The sequence below is a fragment of the Arachis ipaensis genome, chromosome B04, assembly GCF_000816755.2.
Source record: "Arachis ipaensis cultivar K30076 chromosome B04, Araip1.1, whole genome shotgun sequence".
Taxonomy (NCBI): Eukaryota; Viridiplantae; Streptophyta; class Magnoliopsida; order Fabales; family Fabaceae; genus Arachis; species Arachis ipaensis.
The window spans coordinates 117,224,227-117,236,498 of NC_029788.2; the positions used below are offsets into that span (position 1 = coordinate 117,224,227).

Below are 12,272 nucleotides of genomic sequence, written 5' to 3' on the forward strand. Positions count from 1 at the left end.
TGGGACGTAATCAAGTCAACACCAAACCCATAAAGAAAGAAAGAAAGAAAGAAAGAAAGAAAGGAGGAGAGAGAACACAGGAGCAGTGTGGCCATGGCGGATCAGCAGAGTTTGCCAGAAGGAACGGTGCAGAACATTCTAGAACAAGAAACTCTCAAATGGGTCTTCGTTGGTGGCAAAGGTGGCGTTGGCAAAACCACATGTAGCTCAATACTCTCGATTCTTCTCGCCACTGTTCGCGACTCTGTTCTCATAATCTCCACCGACCCAGCTCACAATCTCAGCGATGCTTTTCAACAGCGATTCACAAAGACTCCAACTTTGGTCAATGGCTTCACCAATCTCTATGCTATGGTACCGATTAGAGCTTCCCAATTTTAGTGCTTTATGCCTTATTCGTGTGTGGTTTTCCTTTTTCGGACTCGATTATCATGCTGTTGGGTCAAATTTCTGAAATTGAGTCGAAGCTGAATGAATCAATGGCCCTGGGAATGGGGACTTGTGTGAAGAGAATTTGCAACTTGCAAGAGGAGTTGCTTATGCTCCCTGAATTGAGATCTGTAGAAGAAAGCTTGTTGGTTTTGATTGTTTATCCAAGCAAAACACATACTTTATGTATTGTTTGTTGCTGCTGCTGTTATTTTCTATTTTGGAACTGGTGGTTTTGTGGATTTATAGTGGTTGTGCCTTTTATAGGTGTGTATGAGATATGCAATGTTCGCAATGTTCATGCTTTTTAGGTTGTTGCAGTGGTTTTCCTGTTTAGTAAAGGATTCAATTTTCACGCTTTATTGTTCAGAGAGAGATTGGTGATATAAGAAGAACATGTGAAGCTTAGTTTTGTGTATGATCTATTGTGTAGCCATGTTGTTACTTGTTAGGTTAGGTATTAATAGTTTTTTGTATGAGTGTAGAAAAGTAAAGCCTTTTTTTTTGGGGTATAGCTATGATGATTCTGTTATCATCGATGAGTCAATTATTTATCTGAATGATTAACTATTTCTCTTTTACTAATTCAGGTTACATGATTTGTCTCTCTTGGACCTTTTATTAATTACTGAGTGCTTCACACTTGAATCATTGTTTGTTTGAGTTTTTTTTGTTATCCAAAATGATCTTATTTTTATTTCATTCATCTTGGTGTTAGTTTTATCTTAATTGTTTTCCATTGTAGGAAGTGGATCCCACTGTTGAGCATGAGGATGTGGGCACTTCTGAAGGGATGGACGGTCTGGTCTCGGAGCTAGCAGGTGCAATACCTGGGATTGATGAGGCGATGAGCTTTGCTGAGATGTTGAAGTAAGAATGATGTCATCTTTTTTTATTTAACTACGAAAATATGACCTGATATTATGTCTACTATCGAATTATTATGATTGATATTTTTGATGTCATGTGTGTAATGTTTACGACGGTAGAATCAATTAGTTGGTAACCCATATATGAGGATTGGAGTCCTTCAAATGCCAAACAGAAAGAATAGAAGTATGGAGGATTACATTTTCTCATCAATTTCATGGGACATTTATGAATATACAAATTACAATAGTGAATGTATTTATTGCCAAGCTTAGAATGTTGAATCTTGACACTTGATTTGTATTGACATTTCTGATATTTGGCAAAAGAAAAGTCCAATCTCTTGAATGCATACTTGATTCATCTAGAAGTTTGTTAAATACGTGTGGTGCTCCTAGTATTTTTTTATTCTGATTTAAACATCCCTTATTAACTCAATTCAACTGTTTCTTTACTCTTCACTGTGGATTGATCTATCTTAATCGATATAGATTGGTGCAGACAATGGATTATTCCATAATAGTTTTTGATACTGCTCCAACTGGCCATACACTCCGACTCTTGCAATTCCCATCAATTTTAGAGAAAGGTCTTGGAAAAATGATGTCCTTGAAAAATAAATTTGGTGGTTTATTTAACCAGGTATGATTAAGGTTTATGAATTCCTTTTATTGCCTTGACTACTAAACAATTTGTGAAAAGTTCAATATTCTGGACCCTTAAATATGTATATTCCATGCAGATTTAACTACGAGTCTGTGACTATTCTATTTCCCAACACCAAACTATTTGGATTATATGTTCAGAGTTTGCATGCCTTCACCAGTCATGGAATAATTCGAATTTTGTTCTTTCATCACAGATGACTCGCATGTTTGGAATGGATGATGATTTTAATGAAGATGCAGTTCTTGGGAAGCTTGAAGGAATGAAGGACGTGATCGAACAAGTTAATAAGCAATTCAAAGATCCGGTAAGATTTTATCCCCTCATGTGGAAGGGTGTTTGAACTTATGACCTCCAGGTCACGATGCAACAATTTTACTATTGCACCGAGGCTCGGCCTCGTATCTCCATTTATGTAAAATTGAATCGTTAATGCATAAAATTTTAACCAGTTGAACTGTTGAAGGCTTTCCAATCACCATATCTGCTTATTTTCCTTGATCACAGGACATGACAACTTTTGTCTGCGTTTGTATTCCGGAGTTCCTTTCATTATATGAAACAGAGAGATTGGTTCAGGAACTTACAAAGTTCGAGATTGACTCACACAACATCGTTATTAACCAAGTAATCTTTGAAGACGAAGGTAGTGTGTTCCCATGTCTTTGATATCTCATTATGTCTACTTTTAATTTCTCTGTCTTGCATTATGAATTTATTAGTATTCTTGCCGCTTTTTATATGTTTGTAGTTGTTGAATCCAAGTTACTTAAAGCGAGAATGAAAATGCAACAAAAGTATATTGATCAATTTTACATGTTATATGACGACTTTAACATTACCAAGCTGCCATTGCTCCCAGAAGAGGTTAGTTCTCATGTCCTTGAGTTAATAACTAGGATTTTGTGAAGGAAAAAGTAAAAACATTAAAGACAATAATATCCTATTTTCTAATTCTGTCTTCTTTTTGCCTTCTTGTTCGCAAAATCTAAAAAATAGAAAATATTGAGAACGAAAACGAAAACAAAAGTGGACCTAAAATTTTGCTTTTGAATTCAGCTGACTTTTGTGAACTTTTAGTAATCTTTGATCAACTATGGGATCTTTATAGGTTACTGGGGTTGAAGCTCTAAAAGGATTTTCAAGACATTTTTTGACACCTTACCAACCATCATCTAATAGAGATCAAGTAGAATGGTTAGAGAGAAGAGTATCAGAATTGAAGGATCAGTTACAAGAGGCTGAGGAAGAATTGAGTACACTCAAAAAGGGGAAGCAAAAGGTTTGATGACCTCTTTTCATCAATAGTTATCATTGTTAGCTTTTTTGGTTTTCAAGTTTATAAACATAGATGAAGCTTTCATATTAAGTCGATTCATTTAGTTGAATAATGTTGCTTCCTTGTATCTTCCAAAGTCATGGTAGTGCTGTTTATTTGTGTGTTGGATTCTTTTGGTAAGAAATTATTAGCTAGGCAAAGTCATACCATAGCATGTTTTTTGCACTCAAATTGTTATTGACTTCATTAAATTAATTTCAATGATAACTGCACTTCTATTATTGATATTCCAACCCTATGCATGTCAAATAAGGATTTACATGTATGCTATAGACTCTACTTAAAAATTACTCATCTCTCTTAGAAGACATTACTAGAAACACTTTGGTTATCAACTACTAAGAGAAATTAGGTGAACACTTACATGCAGTTACTGTCTTCGTGTGAAGTTCATAGTTGAGAACCATTAGATGATAATTTAGGCAAACTTGTCAAATCATCTAACGATTCTCAAATATCAACTTCATATGGAGACAACTAAATACGAGTTTTCACCGAGAAGTTGTTGCATATTTTTGAAGCATTGTTATTTTATTGCTTTTTTTTCTTTTTCTTTTTATAACCAAAGACATTCAAGAGAGGGGTTGAGAGTTCAATGGATAGTCTCAAACTCAAATGAAATGCAGGATAACCTAAGGTCCAAATTGCTAATTGTTTTGTATTCATATAAGATGTATATGATTATTCATTTTGATAATAATTTACGATATATAAATTTGGAGAATTTATTTGGCGAAGAATAGAATTTGGTGCAAGGTGAAGTTTCTCACTAAATCTGTAGAGAAAATAGGCATGTTCATGATCCTTTTTCGTTTTTCACTCTTCTTTGAAAGGTATAATGCACCATAGCATTATTCATAGATTTGTAACTTAATTGGTTATATCTTTTTTTACTTTTCGAAAAATGCGTATATTATTGAGTCCAAAATTAGGGCTAATCAACGGTTAGTTCGACTCGGATTTGGATTATTATGATATCAGAAACGAATAAAATCTGAAATCTCACCAATAAGATAAAAAGAAAAATAATATTTTAGAAAAAACAAAATTTGCCATAAGAGAGGAAATTCTCTTTATATATGTAATAGAAATATATAATAGATTTCATGATATTTACTGAATGATCTTTATCAATGACAGCAGAACATGCCAAAAGCCAAGGGATAACTTCCATAAGCTCATTTAGTGAGTATAAGTTTTTGGCAATCGGTCCCTTGCTCTTCACAATAACATCAGGACTATGTTTTGATAACTATACTTTGTCATAATCACTTCTAACATAAACATTTCAAATAAATCCCATTAACACTAACTCAACTTTATTATTAAAACAAAATTTCAAGCGGCTGCTTTATTAGTGCCTTTTACTATACTGGCTTTGAACTAAAAACAATGAGAAACTCAACAATCATCCAACAAATGAAATAGTTAGAACAAACTAATTTTGCAGCATTTTCATAGCCATAGAAGGTTTAGCCTAAATCAGCACTAATTTAAAACCTGCCTATGCTATACGAGGATGCCACCTTTACAAATAAAATTCCAGGCAAGAATTCCCTTTTCCCAAGTAACAAGGAACAAGAATTTTGCCGAATTATAAACCTCCCGATATCAATTTGCCTGGGCTTGTTTCATGGGAGTATTATTCGTTCCAAGGTCCTTGCGTAGCACTTCATCTGGTTGCAAGCTATCTGAAGTTGCACCGTCTTGTTTCTTGGGAGTAGTTTTCTTGGGAGTATCAGTTATCCCAAGTTCCTTGCGCTGCACTTCATCTGGTTCCAAGGTATCTGGAATGGCACCAAATATCCTTCGCGAAATTTCATTCCCGGAAGCCACATGATGAACAAACGCTGATGCGTCCTCCATCCTCTCCTGCAGACTCATTGTGGCAGACATATAGTTTGAAGTAGTTCTTGACAGTTTTCTCTCCAAGGGCTTGTCAATTTCAGCAGTCTTAAGAAAACGTTCGGTGGCAGCCTCCCAAGAAAGGTCATGTATATGAGCGTCAGTGAGTTGAGCAGGCTCGGAGGCCAGTGCCTTATGTATGAGTTTAACAAATTCATTGCCATCGTTGAATGTCCAACAGTTTGGAAACTGCTTGAAAAAGTCGTTTGAGGTGTGGTTGGCACACACAACGATTTTTCCCATTGCTAAAGCTTCAGCTGTGGTTGTGCAAACCACATCTGTTGTGCTTGGATTTATAAACAATTTGTAACTGCAACAAAGAAAAAAAAATGTTGATATACACATGTTCTTAATAAAGGAAGCTCAACTATGAAGTGACATGAGATTGCAAAAATATTGCAGTTCTGTATTTTATTTTGATGAATCAATTATAACATATTATGACACACATTTGCATCTCACTAAGGGTGTTCTTGTGAGTTTTGATTTTGGAAGGAAATGAAGGGAAGAGAAGTGCTTGAAGTGGAAAGCTCAATCTGTTTTATACCTCAAATCCTTCCCTTCCCTCCCTTTTTTCAAAATCAAACTCACAATAGCGTGTGGCGATAAGTCATGATGATGAAAAGTAACCCCTATGAAAAGCTGAATTAATACGAAATTCTCTCCCAACTCCATCGCCTAAATCTCATAGAGTAAATTTTTTGAATTCATTAATTTCCAACTAAATAATAACAATTAATATATAAATTTGATAAAAATCCAACTGAGCAATGAATATCACATCAGACTTCCATTTTTTTCTTTTTCCAAAATACACACCACAATACATCATGTTATCAATAAGCAAAACCTTCTATCGTAGATCATCTCAACTAAAATGAAGCCAAAACATAAGGCGAGTAAATCAGTAGGGAACTTACTCATGAAATTCAGGGTCAGCGTGATCACGCGCCGGGTGAACTCTAACTGGAAGTTCCAACTTTTCGGCAGCTTTTTTAACTTCACCGGAGTCCTCTCCACTGCCAACTAAGTCAACCTCAAGCCCAGCTAATTCCTTTTGATGAACACGAAGAAGTTTTAACAGCTCCTTGTAGCCTTTGCTCCATATCATCTTCCCAATAAAGTATGCACCTTTGGTAAAGGCCTTCTCTCCATTCTTTTGTTGTTCCCTCTTTTTCTTGCCGATGGCAATGAATTTTGGATTAACTCCATGTACATTACAAATGACGGAGTCAGAGTAATCCTGGGTGGCACCTGATAGTCTAATTACCTGAAATTATATAGCTAATTAACTCCAAGAAAACAAGCATGCAATGCTTGCAAGTGTAAACCTTTTTTCTTTATGTAAGGCCTTGAGGATATAATAAATTACCTTGTGACAGTATATACCAACAACCCAGTTGTTTAGATATTTCAGCAGAAATGCTTGCACAGTTCCATTCTTCTCTCGCTTCACATATTCCAGATAATTTGTGTGAATAATTCCTACAACTAGCCTGAATTTAGTCTTCCATCTTTTCCCATGGTGATACCATGTCAGGTGCTCGGGCTCCTCAAGAACAGCAATATCTGCCTCTTCATCTGGGACAATTTCTGAAATATCTCCCACGGGAAGAATGCTCCTTTTATCTCTCGAAAACTACATTATAAATGAATCATGCATTAGCAACTACTTACTAAATCATAAATTAGCAACACTATACAGCAATAAGACATCGTGATAGCTGGTTACAAAAGCAAATAGGAACAGAAATGGAAGAATTCTAAACAGTGATAGATGGTTACAATCTATGGATCGGATGACTTGAGAGACAAACATATTGGTACGAAAATATCAGTGATGAAAGATCGCATATCCCCATTTAAAACATCCTTTATAAACCATTTAAAGAGAAAAAAAGCATATATTTTCATGATGGCCAACAGCTTCTGATCTCCAAATTGCACATCTGCATGTCATTTATGTTGATTTTGTGTGTTAACTTGCAATTATCCCTATTAAAGGGAAATAGTAAAAACAATGAGAGGAATCATCACCTTTGCTGGATAAAACTCTATGTTAAACTTTGGCACAAAATCGATTCTCTCTTCGAGCCATTTACGGATATATTGCTCTTGCTCCGAGGGTGAAGCATATGTAATCTTGTTGGGGTATACTAATCCTTGATCTTTCAAAGATAGCCAAGGGATCCCCAAAACTACATCTCTTTTCCCATCTTTGGCAAAATATGCAGCGCGAAACAAAGGGTTCACAGCTGTTCCTGTTAGCCATGGAAGGCTGGCAGTGGTGAAAATTGCAATATGCTGTTTCTTTTCCATCTGATTTTCAGGTTCAAAAGCAAAATCTCATCCTACCTCAGAAAAATCACTTTAATTGCTTTAACTGTCATAGAGAACAAACATTAGCCTGCATTTATGTCTTAAACCATAGATTATAATAAAAATTAATTAATACTCATCAGTAATTTTTTATCTGCTTTTTCATTTCTATTGAAAAAAAAATTGATCAGTGACCACTAATAAAGAAACCATTAAAAAAAGTCAGACCAAAAAGAGAATCAGAAAAAATCAGGACTCATTTCAAAACCAAAACACACCTAATTGGCACTCACAGATACCAGTTTTGGCCCCTTGTTGTTTTTCCAATCTCGATTACCCAAAAAATTCAGACTTTACATATAGATATAGAAACAATTGAAGAAAAATGGAATAATCTTGATGGCGTAAAAAGTAAGAGACTGTTCATAAGGGAAAATGTACCTTGAAGAAATCAACAAGAAAGGGAGAATGAAAGTGTTGTGGTGAAGGAAGGGACTTGAAGCTAGCGAGAGAAATTCGTGGAAAATCAATGGCGGAGTAGAGAGAGAGAATGTTGAAAACGCAAAGGAGGAAAGAGAATATGCTCGATGTGTATCGAAACGGTGACGTATGGCCTAGTCAGCTTTTCGAACCGTTAAACGGTTTTCTACCAATTACAATTTTACATCTAGTCCCCACAAATTATTAAAAGAAAACAAAATAATGGGTTAACCGACCTAGTGTAGTAATCACTACCCAAAAAAAGAAAGAAAAAAGAGAAAGAAAAGAAAAAAGAAAAACTAGTGTAATAACATTTTTTTTAAAAAAACAAGAGTAAAGTATATATTTTTTATTTTTTTAAAGATTGATAAAAATTTTAAAAATACTCCTAAGTTTTATTTTGTTCTTAAATTTTTAAAAAAATTTAAATACATAAATATAACTGAATGATTATATAAATTTTTTTATATTATTAGTATACTAAAATTAAATTCATCTGAATATATAGTATAAATTTTAAATAATTAATTTTGTTGTATAAATTGTATTGTTCTAGATATAAAACTCTAAAAATATCTAGGTAATTTTAAACTGTATTTAATATGTTTTTAAAATTTTATTTTTATATAACTAAAACTATATTGTATTAATTAAAAATGTTATTATTTTATGTATTAAAAAAATATATAAAATATATTTATGATATACTCATAGACAATAAAACATAACTTATCTTTTAATTTCTAGATGATACGGTAAAAATTATTCGATAGTCGATATTAATATAAAGTCAAAGATAAGTTCTTTAAGTAATCCATTCTTTTTATATATAGCTTAGGAAAAAAAATTATAATTTTCACATTAAAAAAATAAAAAATATTATTTATATACTAAAATTAATTTATTTTTAATATATATTTTATATTAATAACTTACTTTAGTTCCTGATTTTAATTTGAGTGTACATCGTTAAGAAACATATATTTGTGTCCAAATTTGGTTGGCACGTGTTCCTTAGCTGCCAACTCTAAGCCTAAGCTCCTTACATCGTTCTTGTTTCTGGAAACTCCACTTCACTTTGAGTTGAACGTTTGGTGCTCTTTTCCCCCAACTCCAAGGTAAAGTTCTCACCTTTCTCATCATATTCATACCCCCATTTCACTTTACTTGAAGAATTCGTAGTAATCTTTTCTTTTTTTTTCTTTATAATTACTATATAGCTGTTTGGTAAAGAAGGAAACTTGATACCAACTTCAATTCGTGCTTCTGAGACAAGTGACAACTCGTTCCATGCTGTTTGTGTTTATTTCATTTTTCTAATCGCCCCCTCCCTCCCCTTTTTCTTACTTAGTTATGTGAAGATGGTTTTGTTGTTTGATTTAGCTATTGCATTTTGTTGTCATTTTTTGTCTTGAATGATAATAGTGTGGGAAAGATGTCAAGTTATTTTCAATTTTTTTTAGATGTGTAAATACATTTAAAAAAGAAGAATTACTGGTAAGCTTCTTGGAAACTAGTGCTATGAGTTTTCTGTATTCTTTATAATGCAATTCAATTCAGTTCAGCTAAGTCAGTGTGATCATATGCTGCATAAACCCTTACACCTCTCTACTGAAGCAACTGCAAGAACAGTAAAAGATTAGGTCCTAAGAAAGAAAACTAACCCTCAATGATACTTGTTCGGCATAAGTGTCTCTGTAACTAGGAGATTACTGATCAGAAAAAATGCAAAAGAAAAAACTCAACTATGTGTGTATGTGCGCGAATGCTCGCCATGTCTCTATGTAGAAAACTTTGGAAGTTTGTATGTCAAAATGTTCTGTGTGTGTACTTCTTGAACGAGGAGAAAAGATTTTATAGTACTTTTGGACCTAATCTTTTGCTATATGTGACCCTTTATTGTTTAATAGTGGATCATCATTGGAAGAGATGTTGATGGGTCATGCAGATGGCCTCCCAGAACTGAGGTCACAAAAAGATCAGATACTTGCAGAACCTATGTCCGAATCAGGTGATGATGATAAAGGGCAAGAAGATTATTTGGAACAGATACTGTATTCGGCATCCTTCGAAGAACTCGCAAGCAATAGCCTTAAATATGATACGGTCATATGGCTATCTATATCATTGCTCCTGGCTTTGGCTTGGGGTGTTGGCCTTATTATGTTGCTTTACCTGCCAATCAGGCGGTATGTGCTTCGGAAGGATTTGTCCTCTCGTAGATTATACATCACTCCTACCGAAATAGTTTACAAGGTATGCATTAATAGTGTTGTATGATCATGAGTTTGTAATACGGGAAATGAAATGAGAAATGATAGGTGACTATTTTTCTCAACCTTTGTTTGTAAGGTGTCAAGGCCTTCATATATACCCTTCTGGGGGACGGTGACGATTGAGAGGCATATACCTCTTTCTCTGGTGATCGATATTATTATTGAACAAGGTACTCATGCAGACCTTATTTACCAAATCATTTCCTTGCCATGCTTTGTTTAAATTACGAACCTTTATCACCTTATTACGTGTCAACAGTTTCACTGTAGACATGATACATGATAGGATCCAATGGTGTCGTTTGATCCATATAGCTGACCCTACCTAGTTGGATAAGGTTTTGTTGTTGTTTGTTGTTGTTGCTGTTGTATTATCACCTTATAAGTTGTGTGTTAGGATGTTTTATATCATTCAAATTAAGAGAAGTAACAATTGTGTTTAAAATGGACAAAGTCCTAGCTTTGATCTTCTTGTTGAAACCTCATCTACTTGATGTTCAATATGCACTCCAACAATTTTCTTCCCCGTTCTTTTACAAGGTTGCCTGCAGTCTATATATGGAATCCGTACTTTCCGTGTCGAAAGTATTGCACGTGGAAAAGCAGCACTTGTAGATGAACTACAGATTCAAGGAATTTCTGATCCTGATATTTTCAGAAAGGTGACACAAAATATGATCCCATACATACAATTTCTTTTTTAACAGTAGTGGTTTTTTCCACTTTATAACACTAAAAGGGGGGGATCATGAAGGACTGGAATTGATCTGCAGGTTATTGTAACAGAAGCATCAAAGAGTTTGCGAGATGTACGGAGGAAGTTGACTGCTCCGAGCACAAATGTGGAAAACATGGATCATATGCCTGCAGCAACTGAGGGATCAGTTGTTATGAGATCACCATCAAAAAGTTGGAAGGTATAATATAACAGCCATTTTTTCTGAAAATGTTGCAGCATATAGTTCTAAGAGCTCTACAATGCTTGAATTTTTCTCATATAAAACACTATCATACTCTCATCTGCAGACACCGGGTGTGGCCTATTCCGCTCTAGACCGCAGATCACCCGGAGGATTGCTGCTTAATAAACTTGAAGAAGTCAACAAATCAGTAAAGGTCTGTTTTCCCTTCTCTTAATATAGCATGGATTCTATCTATTAAAGAATTTATATTTATTTGTTCTGTTTGAAAAATTCTCTTTACTTACTGATTTCTGTGATTATTTGTGACCAGAGACTTGAGATGCTTATTGAGAATTCACATGTTCCTCCCACCAGTAGCTGAAGTAAGGAACCATAGCTCAATAGTGTAAGAAAAGAATTGAAGTGAGTTTCAAAATTAGTAGTACTATTACACCATATTTGTAACTATGTAGAATGGAAATGAATGTCTGTTATTATGTTAATGGCTGAGAATGTTCTGTAGATGTTTAGAATCTCTAATTGTAAATGGAGAATTGTTTTTTTCCCATAAGTTTTCTCTATTTTCCTTCAATTCTTTTAACTGTATATCTTCCATATCATATTCTGCCCAGAGGCTCTATTGGTCTTCTATTCATTATGATTAAAAAAAAATTGTTAGGGTAAATTAGACTAACTTTTCTTGAGGTCAAGTGATATTCATGTTTGATGTATGGTTTGTTCATTTAGTTTTGCCAATATTTTCTTTGAGCATGCATGGCGTTTGAATGCTGAGAATGAAGAGAGAATATTGTGAGTTTTGCTTCTACGAATATCTAAGGATTAAAAAAAATTTCTATGTATTTTGTGAAAAAGATTTTAAATATTTATTCATGTATTAACATATCAACAAAATAGTTTGATTTAATGATTTATTATGTTAAAAATTTTGCAAATATAAATATATGGTCGGTAATTTTGTATGGTCTTTACAAGTGTTGATTAGTTTTATCTTTTTGGGATAACTATTTTAGGGTCAAATAATTCTAATAAAATCTTTTATAGATTTTTTTTTTTTTTACAAAAAGG

General features: G+C 33.9%; 3 protein-coding genes across 6 annotated transcripts; 2 read left to right on the plus strand and 1 right to left on the minus strand.

The window, feature by feature from the left end:
* On the plus strand, positions 7-3,537 carry LOC107634958 (ATPase ASNA1 homolog). Its single transcript, XM_016338296.1, has 7 exons — positions 7-354; positions 1,175-1,299; positions 1,791-1,941; positions 2,162-2,272; positions 2,473-2,611; positions 2,717-2,832; positions 3,077-3,537. The coding sequence occupies exons 1-7, from the start codon at positions 94-96 to the stop codon at positions 3,251-3,253; spliced, it is 1,080 nt and encodes a 359-aa protein (XP_016193782.1). The 5' UTR covers positions 7-93; the 3' UTR covers positions 3,254-3,537.
* LOC107634959 (digalactosyldiacylglycerol synthase 2, chloroplastic) lies at positions 4,602-8,134 on the minus strand. Of its 2 annotated transcripts, none has more exons than XM_016338297.2 (5): positions 7,970-8,134; positions 7,247-7,592; positions 6,582-6,848; positions 6,130-6,479; positions 4,602-5,519 (listed from the first exon to the last, which is right to left on the minus strand). In XM_016338297.2, the coding sequence occupies exons 2-5, from the start codon at positions 7,526-7,528 to the stop codon at positions 4,916-4,918; spliced, it is 1,503 nt and encodes a 500-aa protein (XP_016193783.1). In that variant the 5' UTR covers positions 7,529-7,592; positions 7,970-8,134; the 3' UTR covers positions 4,602-4,915. The 2 variants fall into 2 exon arrangements, with proteins under 2 accessions (XP_016193783.1, XP_016193784.1); XM_016338298.2 differs by lacking the exon at positions 7,970-8,134 and adding an exon at positions 7,807-7,856.
* Positions 8,986-11,778, plus strand: LOC107634960. 3 transcript variants are annotated; one of them, XM_021121727.1, is made up of 8 exons: positions 8,999-9,126; positions 9,229-9,283; positions 9,919-10,264; positions 10,361-10,454; positions 10,825-10,946; positions 11,058-11,201; positions 11,311-11,400; positions 11,518-11,778. In XM_021121727.1, exons 3-8 carry the CDS (start codon positions 9,938-9,940, stop codon positions 11,566-11,568), a joined length of 828 nt encoding a protein of 275 aa, XP_020977386.1. In that variant the 5' UTR covers positions 8,999-9,126; positions 9,229-9,283; positions 9,919-9,937; the 3' UTR covers positions 11,569-11,778. The 3 variants fall into 3 exon arrangements, with proteins under 3 accessions (XP_016193785.1, XP_020977386.1, XP_020977385.1); XM_016338299.2 differs by lacking the exon at positions 9,229-9,283 and having other exon boundaries at positions 8,986-9,126; XM_021121726.1 differs by lacking the exon at positions 8,999-9,126 and having other exon boundaries at positions 9,283-9,303.

Excerpts from the sequence above, each read along its gene's own strand:
- LOC107634958 (XM_016338296.1), top strand. The coding sequence starts at position 94 with ATGGCGGATCAGCAGAGTTTGCCAGAAGGAACGGTGCAGAACATTCTA. Across the intron at positions 1,300-1,790 it reads AGCTTTGCTGAGATGTTGAA|ATTGGTGCAGACAATGGATT; the intron begins GTAAGAATGATG and ends TAATCGATATAG. Across the intron at positions 2,273-2,472 it reads ATAAGCAATTCAAAGATCCG|GACATGACAACTTTTGTCTG; the intron begins GTAAGATTTTAT and ends CCTTGATCACAG.
- LOC107634959 (XM_016338297.2), bottom strand. The coding sequence starts at position 7,528 with ATGGAAAAGAAACAGCATATTGCAATTTTCACCACTGCCAGCCTTCCA. Across the intron at positions 6,480-6,581 it reads TTGGTATATACTGTCACAAG|GTAATTAGACTATCAGGTGC; the intron begins GTAATTTATTAT and ends ATATAATTTCAG. Across the intron at positions 5,520-6,129 it reads GCTGACCCTGAATTTCATGA|TTACAAATTGTTTATAAATC; the intron begins GTAAGTTCCCTA and ends TCTTTGTTGCAG.
- LOC107634960 (XM_021121726.1), top strand. Across the intron at positions 11,202-11,310 it reads CACCATCAAAAAGTTGGAAG|ACACCGGGTGTGGCCTATTC; the intron begins GTATAATATAAC and ends TCTCATCTGCAG. Across the intron at positions 11,401-11,517 it reads AAGTCAACAAATCAGTAAAG|AGACTTGAGATGCTTATTGA; the intron begins GTCTGTTTTCCC and ends ATTTGTGACCAG.